The 24172-nt window shown below is 41.6% G+C and overlaps 1 protein-coding gene across 2 annotated transcripts in view; it reads right to left on the bottom strand.

The window, feature by feature from the left end:
* Positions 1-10278: 10278 nt before the first annotated feature.
* rab3c (RAB3C, member RAS oncogene family) overlaps positions 10279-24172 on the bottom strand; it is a 30254-nt gene continuing 16360 nt past the window's right edge. For both annotated transcript variants that reach the window (XM_034170509.1, XM_034170511.1), the window contains 3 exons: positions 16954-17072; positions 10832-10956; positions 10279-10669 (listed from right to left, as the gene is read on the bottom strand). In XM_034170509.1, the coding sequence (XP_034026400.1) occupies positions 10479-10669; positions 10832-10956; positions 16954-17072 (435 nt within the window). In that variant the 3' untranslated portion in view covers positions 10279-10478. The remainder of the gene's footprint in view (positions 10670-10831; positions 10957-16953; positions 17073-24172) is intronic.

The following is a 24172-nucleotide window of genomic DNA, read 5'->3' as shown; positions in this document are numbered from 1 at the left end:
AATATGGTACAGTTAAAAATAATATGGTTTTCAAAATGCAGGGTGATTTTGATTTTTATACAGAAAAATATCATGTACCTGCTGAGAATGAACTCATCACACCCTGCAGCAGCATGGTGGTGCAGTGAATGGTCTTACCTTCTAAACAGAAAAGAGATGGTTCAAACTAAACTGTTGTTGTACGTACAGTGCATCCAAAAAGTATTCACAGCGCTTCACTTTTTCCACATTTTATGTTACAGCCTTATTCCAAAATTGATTACATTTTTTTCCCCTCAAAATTCTACACAGAATACCCCATAATGACAATGTGAAAAAGATTATATATGTATATATTGTGTGGTGGGGGGTTCGGCTGGACAAGGTTGGGTTGTTTTGTGTTTATTTTCCTTCCCAGGTGATTTGGGGTCTGCTGTGCTCTGACGCAAAATGTGCTGCAGAAGAGTCTCTCTCCTCTGTTACGATGATTGGCTGCACCTGTTGCATTCTCGTGCGGCTCTCTATCAGGACAATCCCACGACACCTGTGATGTGCACCGTGCAGATCTGAGGGCTTCCATCTGGTACCAATGTAGTGATGAAGAACTACATTTAAACCAGCAGTGAGTTGGATAAGATTGCCGGAGAATACGACCTTGTGACGACCATGTGGGGACGCTGAGGGCCGTTTCAGAGTCTGACATCGCGCCTGTGAGGAGGACGAGGGTGAGAGGCAAACGTTGTCATCACACGGCAGAGGTGAATATTCTGAAAAGTTTATCCGTGAATGTAAATTGGGCATCTTATATACCAGCTATAAGTAATTATTGGTGGAAATTGTTTGGCGTGCTCCTCACGGCAGTGGCGTGCGGATTATGATCCTCCACTAGCTGTGAGAGCAGTCTCCTTGAATTAAGTTGGAATTCAGACCATAAACGTGTAGTGTGATAAGTTTGCCTCTAAACAATATTTCGTAATAATAGGGTGAGTGATCTCAAAATCTCTGTTCCTCCTTCGCAGAGTGCAGTTCTGGAAGAGGTCACCTGGGGGGGGTGTCGGCGGAACTCCTGAGTCCTGAACGTTTGGACTCCGACTGTTGAGACGCTGAGAGAGCGCGCCGCCTTTTCACCTCACCAGAACTTTAATTAATTAGTATTTTATGTATAGCACAAAGGGAGAAAAATAAATGTGTTTTCTTTTTGGAACTGCTTCTGATTATTTCATGCTGGGTTCAGTCAGATACTGGACCGCTCCTCAATCCGCGTCTTATCCATAACATATATATATATATATATATATATATATATATATATATATATATATATATATATATATATAAAATGACTGAGTGGATCCTTGTCATTTGATTGGTGCTTTGTACAGTAGTGTTCAGAATAATAGTAGTGCTATGTGACTAAAAAGATTAATCCAGGTTTTGAGTATATTTCTTATTGTTACATGGGAAACAAGGTACCAGTAGACTCAGTAGATTCTCACAAATCCAACAAGACCAAGCATTCATGATGTGCACACTCTTAAGGCTATGAAATTGGGCTATTAGTAAAAAAAAAAAAAAGTAGAAAAGGGGGTGTTCACAATAACACTAGTGTGGCATTCAGTCAGTGAGTTTGTCAATTTTGTGGAACAAACAGGTGTGAATCAGGTGTCCCCTATTTAAGGATGAAGCCAGCACCTGTTGAAAATGCTTTTCTCTTTGAAAGCCTGAGGAAAATGGGACGTTCAAGACATTGTTCAGAAGAACAGCGTAGTTTGATTTAAAAAGTTGATTGGAGAGGGGAAAACGTATATGCAGGTGCAAAAAAAATTATAGGCTGTTCATCTACAATGATCTCCAATGCTTTAAAATGGACAAAAAAAAAACCCAGAGACACGTGGAAGAAAACGGAAAACAACAATCAAAATGGATAGAATAACCAGAATGGCAAAGGCTCACCCATTGATCAGCTCCAGGATGATCAAAGACAGTCTGGAGTTACCTGTAAGTGCTGTGACAGTTAGAAGATGCCTGTGTGAAGCTAATTTATTTGCAAGAATCCCCTGCAAAGTCCCTCTGTTAAATAAAAGACGTGCAGAAGAGGTTACAATTTGCCAAAGAACACATCAACTGGCCTAAAGAGAAATGGAGGAATATTTTGTGGACTGATGAGAGTAAAATTGTTCTTCTTGGGTCCAAGGGCTGCAGACAGTTTGTGAGACGACCCCCAAACTCCGAATTCAAACCACAGTTCACGGTGAAGACAGTGATGATGAGCATGTTTGTCCTACTATGGTGTTGGGCCTATATATTGCATACCAGGTATCATGGATCAGTTTGGATTATGTCAAAATACTTAAGAGGTCATGCTTGCCTTATGCTGAAGAGGACATGCCTTTGAAATGGGTGTTTCAACAAGACAATGACCCCAAAGCACACTAGTAAATGAGCAAATCTTGGTTCTAAACCAACAAAATTAATGCCTCGCAGATGTGAAGAAATCATGAAAAACTGTGGTTATACAACTAAATACTAGTTTAGTGTGCACAGGATTGCTAAAAAAAGCAGTTTGAACATAATAGTTTTGAGTTTGTAGCATCAAAGGCAGATGCTACTATTATTGTGACCACCCCCTTTTCTCCATTTTTTTTTACTAATAGCCCAATTTCATAGCTTAAGAGTGTGCATATCATGCTTGGTCTTGTTGGATTTGTGAGAATCTACTGAATCTACTGGTACCTTTTTCCCATGTAACAATAAGAATATACTCAAAACCTGGATTAATTCTTTTAGTCACATAGCACTACTATAATTCTGAACACTACCTGGCCGAGGTATTCGGTGGGAGATGGTTCTTCTTACTGTGGCTGCACCAACAGACCACAGCATAGTAGGAGAGCACTTCGCACCACTGACTGATAAAACATGTGCAGCAGTTTAGAGCAGATGTTAAATGAGCCCATGCTTTCGGAGAAAGTACAGCCTAGACTGACTCTTCTTGTAAAGAAGGTCTGTGTTGGCTGTCCAGTCCAGCTTATTGTCCAACACCACTCCCAGGTATTTATAAGATGGTACCATCTCCACATCACTTCCCTCTCTGATTACCGGCTGAGGCATTGGAGACTTCTTTTGAAGTCCAGAACCATTTCCTGAGTTGTCTGGACATTTAGCTGGAGCTGGTTCTTTTGCACCAAGCCACAAAATCCTCCACAAACTGCCTGTACTCTCTCCTCTCCCTCTCTGATGCAGGCCACAATAGCTGATCATCTGAAAACCTCTGCGTATGGCAGGTTGAGGTGTTATGGTGGAAGTCAAGATGTATACACTGAATAGAGCAGGAGACGGTACAGTCCCCTGGGGAGCTCCTACACTGCAGCTCATGGTGCTGGAAATGTTTTGTCCCATGCAGACATACTGCGGCCTGTTGTTTAAATAGTCCATAATCCAGGACACAAAAAGTGGCTCCACAGCCATTCCAATGAGCTTCTCCTGCAGCAGGTGAGGCTGAATGGTATTAAAAGCGCAGGGGAAATCAAAAAATAGCACCCTCACAGCGCAGCCTCCTTCATCCAGGTGTGAGAGGGTGCGATGGAGAAGGTAGAGGACAGCATCCTCCACCCCCATGCTATGTGCATGCGCACAACGTGCAGTGTGTGTGTGTGTGTGTGTGCATCCACTCCACTGTCTGGAGGCTGTTGTCAGGAAGTTGGAATGAAAAGGTGGACTAATTTCTGATGTAATTATTATTATTATTATTATTTTTTTGCTGCACTGAGGATGTACACAAGCCTTTCTGGTAGTACAAGCGCCGACCCAGTTGCGTGGGTGTGTGCGCGCGGCCATGGGGGGCAATGACTCGACTGAGACATGATTTATTGAGTTAAATGACGCTGCTAATTCTTGTAATACACACAAAACAAATCCACTGTGCTGTGCTGCAACGTGTGCGCGCGGGGGGACAACGAGCTAAATGACGCTGCTAATTCTTGTAATACACACAAAACAAATCCACTGTGCTGTGCTGCAACCCAGTTGCGTGTGTGCGCGGGGGACAACAAGCTAAATGACGCTGCTAATTCTTGTAACACACACAAAATCCACTCCACTGTAAGTCATCTGGATGCATGAAGAGCTGTCCAGATTCTCTGAATCTTCTGATTATATTATGGACTGTAGATGATGGAATCCTTAAATTCCTTGCAATTGAATGTTGAGAAACGTTCTTAAACTGTTGGACTTTTTTTTCATGCAGTTGTTCACAAAGTTTTCATGTAAACATACCACTGTCCCCAGCTTTTTTGAAACATGTTGCAGGTGTCCATTTCAAAATGAGCAAGTATTTGCACAAAAACAATAAAGTTTATCAGTTTGAACATTAAATATCTTGTCTTTGTGGTGTATTCAACTGAATATAGGTTGAAGAGGATTTGCAAATCATTGTATTTTGTTTTTATTTACATTTCACACAATGTCCCAACTTTATTGGAATTGGGGTTGTATGAGAAACAAATTTCTCTGGTCTGATGGGACAAAGATTGAACTTTTTTGTGCGAATGCCAGGCGTCATGTTTGGAAGAAACCAGGCACCATCCCTACAGTGAAGCATGGGTGGTGGCCAGAATCATGCCTGTGGGGATGTTTTCAGTGGCAGGAATTTGGAGACTAGTAAGGATTGAGAGAAAGATGAATGCAGCAAAGTACAGAGATTCCTGGATGAAAACCTGCTCCAGAGCCCTCTTGACCTCAGACTGGAGTGTCCTTTCATCTTTCAGCAGGACAATGACCCTAAGCACACAGCCAAGATATTGAAGGAGTGGCTTCAGGACAACTGAATGTCCTTGAGTGGTCCAGCCAGAGCCCAGATCTGAATGTGATTGACCATCTCTGGAAAGATCTGAAAACAGGTGTGGACTTACGCTCCCCATCCAACCTGATTGGAGCTTGAGAGGTTCTGCAAAGGGGAATGGACAAAACTGCCCAAAGATAGGTGCACCAAGCTTGTGGCATCATATTCAAGAAGACTTGAGGCTGTAATTGCTGCCAAAGGTGCATCAACAAAATTTTGCGCAAAGGGGGTGAATACTTATGTACACGTGATTTCTTCGTTTTTTAATTTTTATTAAATTTGCAAAAATGGCAACAAAAAAAACAACAAAAAAAACAAAACTTTTTTTCATGTTGCCATTATGGGGTGTTGTGACTAGAAGTCCATCCATCCATTTTCTTCTGCTTTATCCGGAGTCGGGTCGCGGGGGCAGCAGCTCAAGCAAAGCCGCCCAAACCTCCCGATCCACACATACCTCCCCCAGCTACTCCGGGGGAAGTTTGAGAGGAAAAAATTAATTTACTCCATTTTGGAATAACAAAATGTAGAAAAGGTGATGCGCTGTGAATATTTTCCAGATGCACCGTATGGAGTTACATTCAAATATCCAAATCGATATGTGGATCTCAAATTTTCTGTGGTGACACTGAGCAAAATGCAAGAGGCCCATAAATACACTCAACAAAAATATAAACGCAACACTTTTGGTTTTGCTCCCATTTTGTATGAGATGAACTCAAAGATCTAAAACTTTTTCCACATACACAATATCACCATTTCCCTCAAATATTGTTCACAAACCAGTCTAAATCTGTAATAGTGAGCACTTCTCCTTTGCTGAGATAATCCATCCCACCTCACAGGTGTGCCATATCAAGATGCTGATTAGACACCATGAGAGGTGCACAAGGTCATAACAAACAATCTGAAGCCATAGGTATGAAAGATGAGGAAAGGGTGTGTTTTAGTCAAGATTAAGTGATTCAGTTTTAGGCAGAAGACCACACAGCACCAAATATTATGGTAACATTACTCAGTGAGTACCAAATAGACAATAAAGACATATTATGTTGCATTCTTTCTTTTTTCAGTCTGGGTCATTTTTCCTTTCCAAAATGCAAGTGATCAAAATGTGACACGTTTTTGCTTTGATCTTGTTGCAGTTATAGAGCTGTAACACTAGGTGGTGCGCTTTATCTGGGAATAAAGTGCTGCTTCATGACGAACCACTCAATCAAGCAAGAGGCAAAACAAACTGATTGAATTAGTTTTATTTCCTATAATCTCAAAAACATTTCTTTTCTACATTGCTCACAATCCAATAAACAAATATTTTCAGTCCCATATAAAGGTTTTTTTTTTTTTTTGCCACAGGTGCCAAGTTAACAGACATTCTTCCTTCTACCAGCTGCAGCTCTCAGTCACATGAGCTCAATACAATAATTGATTTCATGGCTATTAGCTTCAAATTACACACAACTACAGGTGCACGAGCAGAGAGCGTATGTGCACACGTATACTTATAGGGCTTTGAAGTAGTGTACGCCTTTACTCTGAAGTACATCAGTATGGCTAATGGCTTGGACTAAGTTATTTCCCTGACTATTGCACTGCAGTTTGACATGAGAGTATGAGTTCAACCAACACTTAGCAGGAACACTACAGCACACCAATGCATTGGTACAAAAGGTCTACACAAACCACACACTATATTATGGAAGTCAGGTCTCACTCACGTACACACATTCAGGCTGAAGCTGCTCAATGATTTGTTTGTTGTTTTTTTGTTTTATTCTTAAGCTTCAGAGACATCAGCAAACTGTCACTCACACACTGCAGAGGTTCATTGTACTCGGGGACGGGAGAAACTGTACAGGGTTTAATTCAGAAAATATTGCACTTATTGGCCCAATGCATCTCACAGCGAACGCTGTGATAATGCTCCTAATTCTGTAACATACAGTGACATGTACATTTTCTTAGACTATAACTGTACAGAGATCATCAATACTGACTTCATGCAGGTTTAAGGAGATTTTTTTAAACTATGCGACAAATGACTGACAATGAAAAATAATTATGTTTTTGGCACATTATATTTTTTTAGTATGGGCTGCAGATGCTTTACAAAGGTTTTCTGAATGTTACATTTTTTATGGACTGATCACAGACTTTGAAGATATTTGCATGCTGACTTAAAAATTTAACTTTAAAATATATGGCTGTTTATTCCATGCCAGAGTAAATCACCTGCAGTCTTTGATGCTGTGCCTCATCATCAGCACAGATGTCTGACTGAATGCAAATGCTGGATTTGTGCAGGTGGTTTGGCTAAAGTGTAATGTGATATAAAACAGCACATCTGACTTTTTTTTTTAAAACTAATTAATTATTTATTTATTTTAAATTTTTTGGCAGCATGCTCATCACACCAAACTGTCAAGATTATTTTAGAACCTGTAAGCACATACAAACTGTCACTGGTAAGATTTACATCTATACTTATCAGAAGAATCGTAACAGCTACACAGAAAAATATGGACATTTACATTATACACTCGATTCATTCTCAAAGAAGGATGGCAAAGGAACTTGCACAGGCTGTGTTGGAAATGGTAAAAGGCCACCTTTTTTGTTAATTTTTTTCACACATCCCTGATGCAAACGCATACTGGCCACACACTTTATGCATAAAACAAAGTCGCTACAGTCTATAGAGCGGTGGTTCCCAATCTCTCTTCCTAGAAGATTGCTCCATATTTATTGGACGTACACCTGCATATGGTAGCATTTTTAATATGGTTGGCATACGCAGGCTAAATTGTCGAGGTGTGACAGGTGCCCCCAGCCCCACCTCATTCAATCATCCCCCCCCCCACAAACACACACACACAGCATTAGGATAAGGTAATTCCTTCTGATTTTTTTGTTTTTCTGTTTTTGGCACAAAAAAAGACAAAACAAGCACAGATAACTTTAATTATAGTCCCCACCCTTCTCTTTGCTTCATCCAAAGTAAAACAATGATCTTTTAATAACTACTGATTATTCAGTGAGTTATTATGACTTCAAGTAACATCTGCATTTCTAATTTTGACAACCTTAGAGTAGACTTCAACCCACCTGTGATCTTTGGTGACCCCCAGGGGGGACTCGAACCCGAGGTTGGGAACCATGGCTGTAGAGCACTAACTCGGATTTGGCAGCTTTGGAAAGTTAAATAAATTTATAACAGGGAAAAACTTATTGTTACAGCACTGACTGATTCTCTCTCTTTTATAATTTCTTCTGGACATAAATGTCTTTAAACTACAGCATTACAAAGTACACTTGCAATTTTACTAATTAGCCAAATATTGAGAATATTATGTGTTTAAGAATATATTCTGCAGTGTTTGCAAAGGTGTAGCCAAGAATTCATTTAGGTGAGCAGGTGGAGGAAGGGAGTTACACAAGAGGTCACTGAGACCACTACACACCACAATAAACCTTTTTACAGCTTTACTTTCAATGTAGTGTTTCAAACATTACGTATAAAACAGCAAATAATTTTAGGAAGCAAAAAAAGTTATTTTGTTTAGCGTGTTCTTTTGTTGAATCTTTTTTTTTGTGCAGTTGTCAGTTATTGATTCACGTGCTTTGACATGAATTATTCCCTGCAGTAAATGTTTCCTTTAGTGTTTCAAGTCTTTTGAAGTCTTCATGATCTTTATAAAACAATTGCTCACTTTAGTTTCAAGCATGATGAAAGCTTTCAAGGGCCTCCAAGCAATAATATATATATATATATATATATATATATATATATATATATATATATATATATATATATATATTATGAGGTCTGTTAGAAAAGTATCAGACCATTTTTTTTTTCCCAAAAACCTGATGGTTTTGAAAAAAGCCTGCTTGTATGAGCCAACCTTGAACCTTCGTGCGCATGCGTGAATTTTTTCACGCCTGTTGATTGCGTCATTTGCTGGCAAGCAGCTTTTGTGTGAGGTCGTGTGTAGTGTACTCGTCGGATTTTCATTGCAAGGAAAATGACGGAACAACTGGAGCAGCGTCGCATCAAATTTAGCCAGAAACTGAGCGACACCCAGGTGGAAACCATTCGGAAGATTCAGACGGCTTTCAGTGGCTTTTCAGCTGTGTGACTATCTGAGAAATTGCGGAAGAGGTGGGCATCATTTTTTGGAGTCCAGCATGTCCTGTGAGGCTTCAACACGAAGGTGCTTTTGCTCCGTCAGCAGCGGCACGAATTTCGCTGAAACTCTTTTCATGGCCAAAACATCACAATGGAATGTGCTGAAAAAGTGCTGATGTCCACCTCTTCTACAATTTTTCGGATAGTCACACAACGGTCCCGCATCACCACAGCGTTCACTTTGGAATGACCTGGTTGTTTCAGCATGTTGATGGCCGACTGGAGCGTGGCTCGCTCTCCACCGTTGTGCGGCCGTCTTTAAACCGGTTGTACCGCTCCTTAATCTATGTGATGCCCAGAGGATCATCACCAAAAGCTGTCTGAATCTTCCGAATGGTTTCCACCTGGCTGTCGCTCAGTTTCTGGCAAAATTTGATACAGCCCTGCTCCAGTCGTTCCACCATTTTACTTGCAATGAAAATTCGCAGTGAGCACTACACACGTCCTCACACAAAGGCTGCTTGCCAGCAAATGATGTGATCGACAGGCGTGAAAAAATTCACACATGCGCACGAAGGTTCAAGGTTGGCTCATGCAAGCAGGCTTGATTCAAATACATAAGGTTTTTGAAAAAAAATAAGGTCCGATACTTTTCTAGTATCCTTGTGTGTGTGTGTGTATATATATATATATATATATATATATATATATATATATATATATATATATATATATATATATATATATATATATATATATATATATTTGTACACCCAATCTGAATCTCTTTGGAAGTGGAAGGAAGTCAGCAGGAACCCACACATACACGCGGAGAACATGCAAACTCCACACAGAAAAGACCAGGTCCACCTGTGGTCTTTCTGTGTGGAGTTTGCATGTTCTCCCCGTGTTTGCATGGGTTCCAACCAGGTGGTCCGGCTTCCTCCCACATCCAAAGACATGTTGGAAACTTTAAATTGACCGTAGGTGTGTGTGCGGGTGTGAATGTATTTGTCTGTCTATAGGTGGCACTGCAACAGACTGGCGTACTGTCCAGGATGTACAATGCTTCACGTCCTATGACTGCTGGGATAGGCTCCAGCCCCACTGTGACCCTTCATGGGAATAAGTGGGTATAGAAAATGGATAGATGAGTGTGTGTGTGTGTGTGTGTGTGTATGTATATTCCCACTGAATTGCTTTTGAGTAGAAGTTTTCTAAAATAATGAATTATTTGAAGGATTTTGTGGAATATTTAAAAATTCCTTGTTTCTGCTATGTGCACTTTTTTTAGGAGTTTAAATCTGAAATCCACCCACCTAGCTAAACCTTTGTATATCTATCTGGTTATTTACTGCTGATATAAGCTGTTATAGTTATGAAATGACAGTACAGTATTTTATCAGTCTACGTCTAATGAAGGCTTGAACTGTGGTCCAGAAAAAGTTGCACTAGCAGAAGTGACAGCAAAACTGTACGCTCTACAATCTTACAGGATCTCCACTGCTCTCATTTGGTGAGGGATGTCGCCCACTAACAGTTGCACCCCGGCTGCTGGAGGGGGGGAGCACTGTCTGTGAGTTTGGCTGTTGGGGCTCCAGTCGTGACGGCCAGATCACTGTCCAAACCTTCGGACATTCTGTCACATATGAGGTCGACGAGACGTTCAAAGGTCTGCTTCACGTTGATGTTGTCCTTGGCGCTTGTCTCAAAAAACTCAAAACCTTTGGGTACAAATCACGTTAAGAACCACATAAATTTACAGAAGTGTGGGTAGGTGAAAAAAGACAAGGCTGTGCATGTCATACCTTCATGTGATGACAGTGACGTCATCATTAAAGTCAATCAAAGATTCAGAAAGAGGTGAAACGTGCTCCAACGCTTACCCAGCTGTTCTGCCAGCAGTCTGCCACTATCCACTGAGACCACTCTCTCCTCCTCCATATCACACTTATTTCCAGCCAGCACTACCTGAGCATTGTCCCACGAGTAGGTTTTTATCTGGGTCGACCTGCATGCAATAAATAAAAAACATGCATCACAGTCAAATGAATGTTGCCAGATTTGCTCAAGGCACAGCAATACTATTCTTTGTACTTTGTATTAGATAATCGGTGACAAACTGATGTCAAAGGTGGAGGTGATTCAAAGATGCCTCAACATGTGGACTCGGAACGTGAATCATCTGTCATTTGGTGTTTATGTAAATTTGAGTCATTGCTGATAGCAACAGAAAAGTGGGTCAAAAATCACCATGAGCTGAAAATGTGCAGAAATAAGTATAATTCTGGTACATCTTCTGTTATTTTTCAATTATATGGCATTTGTCTCACTCATACAACTTATTTAGATTTGTTACATGTAATTGTACAATGCAAACGCAGTGAAATGACGGTGAAACTTGACAAAATTGAGCAAAAATGAAGACTGTGCAAAAAGTTAAATAATAAAAAGAAAAGAAAGTACACAGTACTTAAGAAAAAAAAAATCTGAAAAATCTAGGGGGACAAGAGCTATATACAATTTATTTTTTTTCATTATATAGCACCAAATCACAACAAAGCTGCCTCAAGGCACTTCACACAAGTAAGGTCTAACCTTACCAACCCCTAGAGCAAGCACACTGGCAACAGTGGTAAGGAAAAACTCCCTCTGATGATACTGACTCAGAGGGGTGACCCACTGCTTAGGTCATTCTAACAGTTACAAGGTTTTTACCAAGCTGAAGAAACAGGAAACAGAAAAACCAAAATGGCATAAAAAAGTGCACTACTGAGAGGAGCACGTACATGACTTGCGCCCTGGAGTGCAGGGCCAGTGTCCAGCCATCATGTCATCAGTAGGCCCCAGCACAAGCTGTCCTCATGGAGGAGTATATTCCAAATGCAAACTGCAGTGTACTGCGTCAGCTTCAGCCAGGGCATCTTGTGGTCAGTCCAGAGTCCTGTACACTCTAACACATTGCAGCTGCGTTTAATTATGTCCACTTGCTACCTCTATTTAACATAAAGAGCTCTTACAAGTTTTGGATGTTGAACCCAACTTTACAAGTTGAGTTGAGTTGTGAAGTTGAGTTCAACATCACTTTCACTTTCACTCTCTTCTAGGACCATTTGTGGTCCTTAATTAAAGAAACACCGTATAGCCAGTGTTTCTTTAATAAAGAACCTCCAACACTCACTGGATCGGTTCACAGCCGAGTGTGAAGCGGCTGGGATGAGGATCAGCACCTCAAAATCTGAGGCCATGGTTCTCAGCAGGAAACCGATGGATTGCCTACTCTATGTAGGGAATACGGCCTTGCCCCAAGTGAAGGAGTTCAAGTACCTCGGGGTCTTGCTCACGAGTGAGGGGCCGATGGAGCATGAGATTGGCCGGAGAATCGGCACAGCAGGGGCGGTATTGCATTCGCTCTGCCATACTGTTGTGAGGAAAAGGGAGCTGACCCAAAAGGCGAAGCTCTCGATCAACTAGTCAATCTTCGTTCCTACTCTCACCTATGGTCATGAGTGTTGGGTCATGACTGAAAGAACTAGATTGTGGGTACAAGTGGCCGAAATGAGCTTCCTCAGGAGGGTGACTGGTGTCTTCCTTAGAGATAGGGTGAGAAGTTCGGTCATCCATGGGGAGCTCGGAGTAGAGTCGCTGCTCCTTCGCGTTGAAAGGAGCCAGCTAAGGTGGTTCGGGCTTCTGGTAAGGATGCCCCCTGGGTGCCTCCCAAGGGAGGTGTTCCAGGCACGTCCATCTGGGAAGACCCAGGACTAGGTGGAGAGATTATATCTCCACACTGGCCTGGGAATGCCTCGGGATCCCCCAGTCAGAGGTGGTCAATGTGGCAAGAGAAAGGGAAGTCTGGGGTCCCCTGCTGGAGCTGTTGCCCCCGCGACCCAAACCCGGAAAAGTGGTTGAAGATGAGATGAGATGACCCATCTTTTTGTTCAACAAAGTTTTTTTTCTTTCACTTCTCACTCTCTTTCACAGCTGGGTCCAGTAGTTACGGAAGCGCATTGCATTCACGTCAGACAACTAGTGCAATTCAACTTTTGACATTTATAGGGAATAAAATCATAGAGATTCTTGTGCTGCAGTCGCAACTTGGGAACAGATTTAAGGAACAACAGAAACTAGGACACCAAACACACCACCAGCTGAAACCAGGGAATGAGCCATTAGGAAAGGATGAAGCAGAGAGAGGAGAGGAGAAACAACATGCTGCTGGCACTCAGCCTCTGTGAACCGTTCTGACTTCTTATCTGGACTTATATGTGGGTCATTGTGAATCCAACTGCTGATAATGTCCACTGACAGAAGACTGCTTGTGTTTGTACCCGTAGAGTTGTATAAGCAGGTTATGAATGTGTCATTACTGGTAGTATAGTACTGCAGGACTTTTGGAGAAGAAAAACAAATACTTTAATAATTTTTTTTTTAATTTTGTCTTTTTACTGTATGTATAAACATCTATTTCACAGCATTATTATAACATTTTCTGTGCTGTCTTCATCACAGACAGGAATTAAGTACGTCACAAGCTTAAGGCGCAGTCAGGAAAGGAACTGTTGCCATGGAAACCCCTTTTTTCCCAACAACCTTGTCACAAGAAAATGATGGAAAGTGAACAGTGGAAGCAAAGCCTGTGGCAAAGACAAAAGAAATGCTCTAAATGATGGAAGAGCAGATTTGTGCACTGCACTACAATGCGGCTTTAAAGAACACGCTTACTTACTGGCTCCAGTGATAAAGATACCATCTTCAGCAGATGTCTCAGACTGCACTTTCATCAAAGTTTTATAGAAAGGAACAATAGGAGCTGTTCTCCAAAATGTTGCTACGAGTGGACTTTTACATTCGAATTCATGAACAGAAAAGACATTTTAAAAGTGCAGCATTCTAAATATAGCTGGTTTCAAATATTTTTTTGTGCCAGCTGAAGAATATTAAGTTTGAAATGGGTGTTTAATAAAGTACTTTTGATTTGGTCAATTCAGGTTCTTCCCCATACAACTATCAAATGCTGCTTATTAAGGCCATACTGTTAAAAATCTTTATTTTATCTTTTACAGTTACATAAAGAGGCAGCACGGTGGATAAGTGGTTAGCACTGTTGCTTCACAGCAAGATGGTCATGTGTTCGATTCCCACCTGTAGCCTTTCTGTGTGGAGTTCTCACCGTGTTTGTGTGGGTTCTCTCCGGGTGCTCCAGCTTCCTCCCACATCCAAAGACATGCAGGTTAGGTGGATTATAAACTTTACATTGTCTGTAGGTGTGCATGCATGTGTGAATGTGTTTGTCTCTATGTGGCCGTGTGACAGACGGACATCCTGTATATGGTGTACCCCACCTCAATCAATCAATCAATTTTATTTATATAGCGCCAAATCACAACAAACAGTTGCCCCAAGGCGCTTTATATTGTAAGGCAAGGCCATACAATAATTACGTAAAAACGCCAACGGTCAAAACGACCCCCTGTGAGCAAGCACTTGGCGACAGTGGGAAGGAAAAACTCCCTTTTAACAGGAAGAAACCTCCAGCAGAACCAGGCTCAGGGAGGGGCAGGTTGGGGCTGAGGGAGAGAACCAGGAAAAAGACATGCTGTGGAGGGGAGCAGAGATCAATCACTAATGATTAAATGCAGAGTGGTGCATACAGAGCAAAAAGAGAAAGAAACACTCAGTGCATCATGGGAACCCCCCAGCAGTCTAAGTCTATAGCAGCATAACTAAGGGATGGTTCAGGGTCACCTGATCCCTAGCTATAAGCTTTAGCAAAAAGGAAAGTTTTAAGCCTAATCTTAAAAGTAGAGAGGGTGTCTGTCTCTCTGATCCGAATTGGGAGCTGGTTCCACAGGAGAGGAGCCTGAAAGCTGAAGGCTCTGCCTCCCATTCTACTCTTACAAACCCTAGGAACTACAAGTAAGCCTGCAGTCTGAGAGCGAAGCGCTCTATTGGGGTGATATGGTACTATGAGGTCCCTAAGATAAGATGGGACCTGATTATTCAAAACCTTATAAGTAAGAAGAAGAATTTTAAATTCTATTCTAGAATTAACAGGAAGCCAATGAAGAGAGGCCAATATGGGTGAGATATGCTCTCTCCTTCTAGTCCCCGTTAGTACTCTAGCTGCAGCATTTTGAATTAACTGAAGGCTTTTCAGGGAACTTTTAGGACAACCTGATAATAATGAATTACAATAGTCCAGCCTAGAGGAAATAAATGCATGAATTAGTTTTTCAGCATCACTCTGAGACAAGACCTTTCTAATTTTAGAGATATTGCGTAAATGCAAAAAAGCAGTCCTACATATTTGTTTAATATGCGCTTTGAATGACATATCCTGATCAAAAATGACTCCAAGATTTCTCACAGTATTACTAGAGGTCAGGGTAATGCCATCCAGAGTAACGATCTGGTTAGACACCATGTTTCCTCCTCACCTCATGCATGTGACTGGACTTTGATATCAAACACAGCTCAGATTCCATGTAACTGTTTTCACATGTAAATATTCTCATCTGTCATCAAGTTTGAGGTTCTAGGTCAAGGATCCAGGTCAAGGGGCATACACTGACTTTCATCCATAATGGTAAATGGTAAATGGCCTGCATTTATATAGCGCTTTTCCATCTGCATCAGTTCACCCCGATGTCAGGGTGCTGCCATACAAAGCGTTCACTACACACTGGGAGTAATAGGGGATTAAAGACCTTGCCCAAGGTCCCTTAGTGATTTTCCAGTCAGACGGGGATTTGAACTGAGGATCCCAAGCCCAACACCTTAACTTGAGGTCTCAAGCCCAACACCTTAACCACTAGACCATCATCATCCCCAATGTTGGACTGACTGCTTTGGTCCTGTGATCAGGAAGAAAGATCATCGGTATGACAAAGTCAGCATCAAAGTCAGGCTGCGGCAATTAGAATCAAAGATCAGCATTATTAAGAATCAATGTTCAGTGATCAAGAAAAAAAAATGATTAGGATCAAAAGTCAGTGAATATGATCAAAGGTATGGACCTGTATCAAACAGAGTGAAATAACAAAAGCCCAGAACACATTAGCAATTGCGGTCAAAGTTCAGCCATCTGGACCAAAGATTGTTTGCCAGGTTCAAAATTCAGCAATTAGCATGAAAGTTGAGTTATGAGGATCAAAGGTCAATATACACAATCAAAAGTCAGCATTAGGATCAAAGTTCGTCAATCAGCTGAGTCAGTTTACCTATAGTTTAGTAACCTGAGTGGTGATGGTCTAGTGGTTAAGTGTTGGGCTTGAGACTAGAGGATTCTTGGTTCAAATCCCAGCCTGACCGGAAAATCACTAAGGGCAAGGTCCTTTATCCCCTAGTTGCTCTTGGTGTGTGTGAGCACCTTGTATGGCAGCACCCTGATATCGGGGTGAATAATGAGGCATTATTGTAAAGCGCTTTGAGCGTCTGATGCAGATGGAAAAAGTGTTATATAAATGCAGTTCTTTTACAAGTACTTGTAGACAGAATAAAGGTTGGACAGCAGGTTGTAAAAAAAAATGGAAAATGGTGGTTTTTCATCACAACACCTCAGAAGAGAAGAGTTTTGAACAGAGGGAAAAGTCAACAAAAGATAACACTGAACTGATTGATTTTGTTTTTGTAGCACTGAAGTCCCACATTTCACAGAATGCTGCCTCGCCGTGGTATTAAAATGTGTTGCTTTAGGAGGAAGAATTCTAACCTAGAAACCCGGTTTCTGTAACAGACTGAATGCTTAGTTCCAAGTCCCCTTTTAGACAAGAACACATCCTCAACAACAGCATTTGGGCTCCAATCAGCCTGCAGACGTTAGTGTGACTCATAAATGGGACGGAATGATGTCCGCAATATGATTCCAAGTCGGACAAGAATGAGCGTATGGATGTCACGCCTCCTGAACGTCATTGAAAAACAAAACGGTTTGTCCTATATTCAGTCCACAAACTGTCAAAATCTGTTTATGACTGGACTCAGGACTACTTGGAACATAAAGACTCACCAGTCTTGCACAGCGCTGAAGGACTCCTCGTTGGTGATATCATACATGAGAATGAAGCCCATGGCCCCTCTGTAATAAGCTGTGGTTATGGTCCTGTAGCGCTCCTGGCCAGCTGTGTCCTGCACAAAGAAAACACAACTCAGCATTACTGCTATACAGCTGACTCACATATGTCTAAATGTACAACTAACTGACCAAATGGACATTATTCATCTGCAATAATACAAGGCAAATTCTTTAAACAACAACACTTTTCATGACAATGCACGAAGAGCTCAGAAGCCAAACCCTTTGAAATAGAGAAAAATGCCATTTAAAATGGGAATTTAGAGGAAAAACACATTTGAAAATGCCCAGATTTCAATAAATAAAATGAAAATGGTCTGGTCATTTTTTTAACATACAGCACATTGATAGTTACCTAAACAGTCAAGTGCATGTTGGCCTCACCTAAAAGTTTGTGGTATTTGAGCTTCAGTCTTGAGTTTTCCATCTGAACTCTTAATTCATTTCTCTATACATCTGCATTTACTTATAAGTGGTGGTCAAGAGGTTAAGTGAGCGTATCTACAGTGCAAAAGGTTCATGGTTCAAATACACCCCTGCCCACTCTCCATGTACTGTAATATGGAGTTGCATCAAAAAAAAGCCTGTAATTTAAAAACCTGTGCCAGATCAACAAGGGGACAGCCAAAGGGACTAACTATGGCTACATTTAAGATGTACAACTCCAAATCAGAAAAAGATGAGAGGATGTGAAAACCAATATATAAACCAAACTATCAGACATTAACTTTGACTCTGACCACCGATAACATATTTATGTTATCGGTGGTCAACTTAAGTTCATTTATTAATTTACACTACCAGTCAAAACTCTGGACACATTTTCCCACTGAGTTAAATGGGAAAATGTCTAAATGTTTGACTGGTACTGTACATCCATTCTTGCATTTAAGGACTGCAACAAACTGAATAATAAAAGTTGGGATAGGAGCAAAATATGATAATTAAATAATCAATCACTTTTACAACCAACTTTCTTGTACCAAGTCAGGGGATGGATATATGAACATTTCCAAGTCACTGAATATGTCTTCAATGTCATTTACATCCATCTCTAAGAAAAGTAAACAGTATGGTACTGTGTCAAGTACGCAGTTCTCCAAAAATTGTGACAGTTGAAAGGAGACAAGCAAGGAAGCCTGCAAGGCACCCATGACACCTGTGAAAGAGGTTGTAGGCTTCCGTGGTTGGAGAAATTGTGGATTGTGCAACTTTTGTCTATTTGCAATTCAGCAGCTTCGGTCCCCTTCACGCATGACACGATTGAAGCCGACTAGCACCACGAAGGAGGAATTGCATGCCATTCGTGAAAAATCAGATTTGCCTCTACGCCTCATACATCTGACGCCAAACTATTCGCACACACCAGCGACGAAAGACACAGAGTACCCTGTGAGAGCCCATTCAATCCCTCTGGTGGCAGGTTGTCAGCCAAATTCCAGGTGACACACATGAACATCCAACACCACTCGCTGGACACTTAGAAATGTGGTGCCATTTGCACTGTTAGCACAAAATAGTGAGCAGACAACCACTTTCGAGCTGGATGTGAAATTTGTCTAAGCGCACCCACGAGTGAGGTGTTGCAAAGCAACACACATGGCGTCCCAGTGTGTTGTTTCCCCCAACACACGTGGCATGCATGTGTATCGTGGGCCCCCCTAACACGTGGCATGCATGTGTTTCGGGCACCCCCCCCTTCCACAACACATGTGGTGTGCGGGGGGAGCACACTTGCATGAAATGCTGACATGTATGTACAGATGGGGAGTGGCCAACCATGTCTGAGTGCACACAGCACAGTGAGGCACCTCTCAGCTGATCACCAGCCAGAGACTCACTGACAGCTGCAAATCACGGCTCAGTGCACACGACGTGTCACATTAAAAACATATAGACTACAGCCAGGACAAGTATATTAATAAGTACTGCAATAACTACATACACAATTACATAAAAAATAACTAAAAAAAAAAGATCACATAACACAGAAACAGAGAGTGACACATCGGTCTGTGTGCTGAACGGACAGGGGACGTGGCCACCGACAGCAGCAAGCTGTTGAGATCTCTGGTTCTGGACGTCACGGCTGTTTTGAAGGACATGTCCTTACAACTGTCCACTTTGACGCGCATGTCTGCTTGCTGTCCTTATGTGGAAATACATAAAAACATATATCACTTTTGCGAGGGGCTGCAGCCAGCAAGCACACGGCACGCACACTGACAGGCTGTCTCAGGTCAAACGGACCATCAGTTCATGCGAATACCCAGCGGGAGATCTGAATGTCACGTCGCCCACAGGACATACGTGTCGGGCTGGACACGCCGGTCCAGCAGATGTGAATATAAGAGAGCACTGCTTCATTCATGTCATAATATGACTGTACGTCTGTGACATGGGTCATATACAGAGGAACAGACAGTTCATACTTGTATTGTCCACTCGATAAGAGGGATTCAATAAATTGTGGTGTTTTTTATGGTGTGTGTGTGTTTTTTTTTCTCCACAGCACGGGTGCGATGTGGTGCAACATGTTCCAGCTGCTCGCACTGTGTTTGTGCATGCGCACAAGCATGCACAAAATCATCACCAGTGTATTGTTCACGCCTGTCTGTCCGTGCATTCCTCATGACAGCAGGTGGAATGTTTCATGGTTCCCCATTTCATGTTTGGTTCACAAATTTTCTTTCAGTTTGTGGGTCTTTCGTGTTATGTGTGAATGGGCCCTTTATGATGCAGTGGTATAGAGGAGGATTTTCATAAAAACAACATGCAAAATTTCAGCCACAGTTTGCCAGAAAGCACATGAGGTTCAAGCCTCGATACAACCTGTTTTCTTGAATCAAATCCTTATCTGCTCTGCTCCACTATGAAGCTGTGACTGACAACAAGGCTGCCCAAGCTAAATGATAGGGCTTTCTGATTTTACTTATGTCAAGGTCATTGTACATGTTCACAGACTCTAACATGGCCCAAAATAAGAGGTTCACTGCCCCTCACCTAGATCTATCAGAAACCAAAATGTTTGATCTAAATATACAGTAGTTTATGGAGTAACTACCAGAAATGTTTCAGGCCCTCTGACTGCCTGACTGATTCTAATAACCCTACACTTGCCATGCTGATCACAGGAAATATTTTGATTATTTAAAACTGCTTCATATATTTTGAGCAGGACTGTATGTGAGAAACTTGTTTTAGGACAATGTGTTTAGGTACCACGGAATGACAGTGAACCAGGATCCACACCTGGAGTTACAAAAATCTCCCGTATGTTGATAACACTAACAGAACAATGGTTATTTTTAATTTTATTTCTATATTGTTTAACTCAATGTTAAATGATCTAAAATTCCAGAGATGTGTGCTTGTCTGGTGTAATGTGATGGAGGACTTGCGTTTTCTGTGCTACACCATAGGCAGCATTTTGCAGTGTGTCAGTAGCAGTGCTGTAACTGGAGGACAGTTCTGACCTTCACTGTACAGCCTGCCCACAAAACCACAGCTGCGACCTTTAGTCACTGTACAGTTGCACAGGAAATATGCATTTAAATGATCACATTGTGAATGGCAAAATTGTGCATGTTGCATACCACATATGTGTGTACGTGTGTGTACGTGTGTGTGTGTGTGATGCACATCAAACAGTAACCACTGGAAACACATTTCTGCAGCCTTATTGATTTTGAACAATGACCATTGCATTTCTGGGCTATTTCTGTGTGTGTTTGTGTGCTCTCAATTGAAGGAAAAATATGAAGCTCGACAGTATGAAAACTGCTGAGTCTTGTGAACTGGAGCTCCTTAAAAATCCTTGTGGTCTGCAGCTGAACAGAAATCTGAGGCGCCTCAAAAAGGAGAGCAAGAGACTGAAGGCTGATGCTCATCTGAACTTCATTCAGTAAAGTGAGTTTTGGTTGCTAACAAGCTTCATCTTGGCAACTATGTGTGTTATGTTTCATTCACCTCAGCCAAATACAAGAATGGCATCTCAACGATGTATTAAGACACTTTTATCGCTTTAGATTAATGATGCTGCTACCACGATGACATGAGCCAACAGCCATCACCTGTATTTGACCTCACATGGCAACTCTCAGGGCCCATTTAAAAAAAAAAAAGAAAGAAAAAAAGACAGGCCAACCAGCTGGATTAAAAGTTAATCCTTTTCTTCTTTTAATATGCTTCTCTTTGCTAATGACAAAATTATATTACCCCGATTAGCCACTTGACTGTTCAAACTCACTTTGTCTGTCTTTGAAAAATGCTTCTCTTTGTCAGGGGATTTAACTGGAAGAAAAGCAGCAGGTTCAGAAGAAATTCCTGGTGAGCTCCTTCATGCAGCATATTGTCCCGAGCTAACCATTACTGCCCCGTGTTACAGTGTTGGACACCACAGATTCAAGGATGGCAATAGAAACAGCAAACACAAAAGTAAAGGTGACCACAATCACAACATTTGCAGATGACACTGTGATCTGTAGTGATAGTAGGGAGCTGCGCCCTTATTTATCAAGTCGTATAAAAAGGTACTAAATTCTGTTGCACAAATAAATTTTACTATGTGTGTAAGTACCCCAAAAATCCATATTTATCAAACAGTCATACGCTCATCAATAAGTATCAGCTGTTGATGAATCTTACACATTCTACACAACCAATGAATGAAACCAATAAATGGGTTTTTTGCTTCCCCCCAATTCTTTTGGACTGGATTTAACTGGATGGATGTATAAGTTTTTATATACATATGTACAATTTTTATTTCTTTGGTTAATGGGGTAGGCATCTACAAGCTTTGCTTCTGCCTAACCCCTTTCGACCATATGGGTGTGCTGTTGGACTATTTTCTCTTTTTCTTTCTTGTATGTTTTGTTAATTGCTTAGATCCATGTGTGCTGAAATAAATTCAATAAATTCAACCATGCTTGTGCCTGTTCATGTATTCAGAAATTCCCATAACCATATGTGGTAATAAAACATCTGTTTAAAAAAACACACCTTCCCTGTGTTTCTCAAAAGAATAACGGCCAAAGAGAACATTTGAGGGGAAAAAAAAAACTTTTCTGAAACAGAAATCAAGGTGCTTGTGTGTGGTCACAGCAGTGAAGTGACAAAATAAATGCTGCAAATGAAAACAATAAGAGGAGACAAATCTGAACCGAAACATTCAGAATGACTCTTACCCCCAATCTCAATTCTCTTTTGTTCCCCTTCCCCTTGGCCCTACCCCTTTAAAACAAGGGGTAAGGTGAAGGGGTATGCCTCTAGCCCTATGAATTGAGACACCCCTCCGCCTTAGGAGAAAAAAAAAAATTTCACCGAAAACCATCTTAATTTTTCGAACCGTGTCCACTTCGATGTGTCTCACAGGTTTAGAAAAAATTTTGATCAAACAAAGCGCCAGTCTCTCAGTCTCAGACAAAGGAATTCCGACGAGGGGCTGGACGACTCCTCCCACAAGGAGTGCTCACAGGCGAATGACGTCACCGACAGGCGTGGAAAAACTCACGCATGCGCACGAGGGTTCAAGCATGTCTGACGTAAAAACATATGAATGAATTCCATATAGTTTTTGAAAAAAATAAAAAGGACCTATACTTTATTGACAGACCTCATATTTTCCAACTTATTCCCATTGATGAAACTTCTCCCCTTTTTCAGCCTGAAATCTTATTAGGAGACGAGTGTGCTCAGGGCTCCCTGTTTGTTTACAAAATACACACGTTACAGACCTTGAAATCCAACAGCAGAGATTGATATTATATATTATTAATTTGTAATGAAAGTCGCTTCATTTGTGCGGTTCTTTCTGCGCCATGTTTTTTTTTTTTCAGAGACAGCAGTAAGCTCCTCCTACCCCTCCAAACGGAGTGTGCATCCAGATTCACTCCAAACGGAGGGGTTTGTAGCCCTCCGCCTTCCCCTCCACCTCGCTCCGAAAAGAGAATTGAGATACCCCTCTGTCTCTTGTGCCCACGCAAAACGGACGGGAAGGGGTAAGGGGTGGAACTGAGATTCAGCCACATGTTGTTTCTTAATTTAGACATCAAAATCACTTATGGACATATTCTTCCTATCTATAATTTGTGTTTGGATATTTGTTGCTGCCCGGCATTATTCCGCCACCCGCTCCCCTGAAACAGGTCTGATCACTACCAAACTCTGCCAAGGAATTATTATCATAGTATTCTGGAATGGGTATTTTCAAGTTTAAATTGTGTGCCACTATTAACTGCAGGCCGACATCTTTCTGTTAAAGTGCATTCATAAGGGCCCCTTCACACATAACACAAAGTTGGGCAAAGGAAGCAAAAACTGGCCAAAAATCTGCAAATAGAAAATGAAATGGATAGCAGTGAAACATTCCACCTGCTGTCAGGAGGGACACATGGTCAGACAGGTGTGCCCAATACCGCAGTGATGGTTTTGTGCACGCTCGTGCGCGTGCACAAACACAGTCCGAGCACCTGAAACGTGCTGCGCCACATTGCACTCCCACAGCGGCAGAGCAATTAGATGCTGGACATAAATCAACAAATATATGGAAGCCCACAAAAATATGAAGCACTGTTTAAATGTAACACAGTCATGTTACTGGTCATGAATCTGTTGTCACTGTATAAAAAAATAAAGAAAAAAGAAAACTGCAGTCTCTGATTAATTCCTGTTATGAAGAGCGGACAATACAGGTCATCCTCCTGTTCCACATGACCCATGGTCATGCACGTAAACAGGCAGATGGAGTAACATGAATGAAGCCATGCACTGATAATGTATCAGCCGGTGCCGCGTGTCAAGCGAGCTGCACGCTGAAGGACACTGGCCCATAATTCCACGTGGTGGATGTGACAGTCCAATTGCCAGCTGAGTGGTCACATGATCACATGGAGCCTGTCACATGGGGCAGCCGCCTGATGTGTGCGCTGGTGTGTTTTTATGTACTTCCACGTTAAGACAGCATACACATGCACACGCCTCACGGTGAAGTGTTGTAAGGTCATGTCCGTCATAACAGGGTATGTGTTCTCCAGCTGTGACTTGCGGGTCACAGATCCCAACAGCTGCTGCTGTTGTGGACACGCCCGCCTTTGCGTTCAGCACACAGAACAAAGTGTCACTCCCTGTTCCTTTGTACTGTAATTATTTA

The sequence above is a fragment of the Thalassophryne amazonica genome, chromosome 5, assembly GCF_902500255.1.
Source record: "Thalassophryne amazonica chromosome 5, fThaAma1.1, whole genome shotgun sequence".
Lineage (NCBI taxonomy): Eukaryota > Metazoa > Chordata > Actinopteri > Batrachoidiformes > Batrachoididae > Thalassophryne > Thalassophryne amazonica.
Note: the sequence above shows the minus strand (reverse complement) of the source record. Positions and strands in the feature narration are given on the sequence as shown.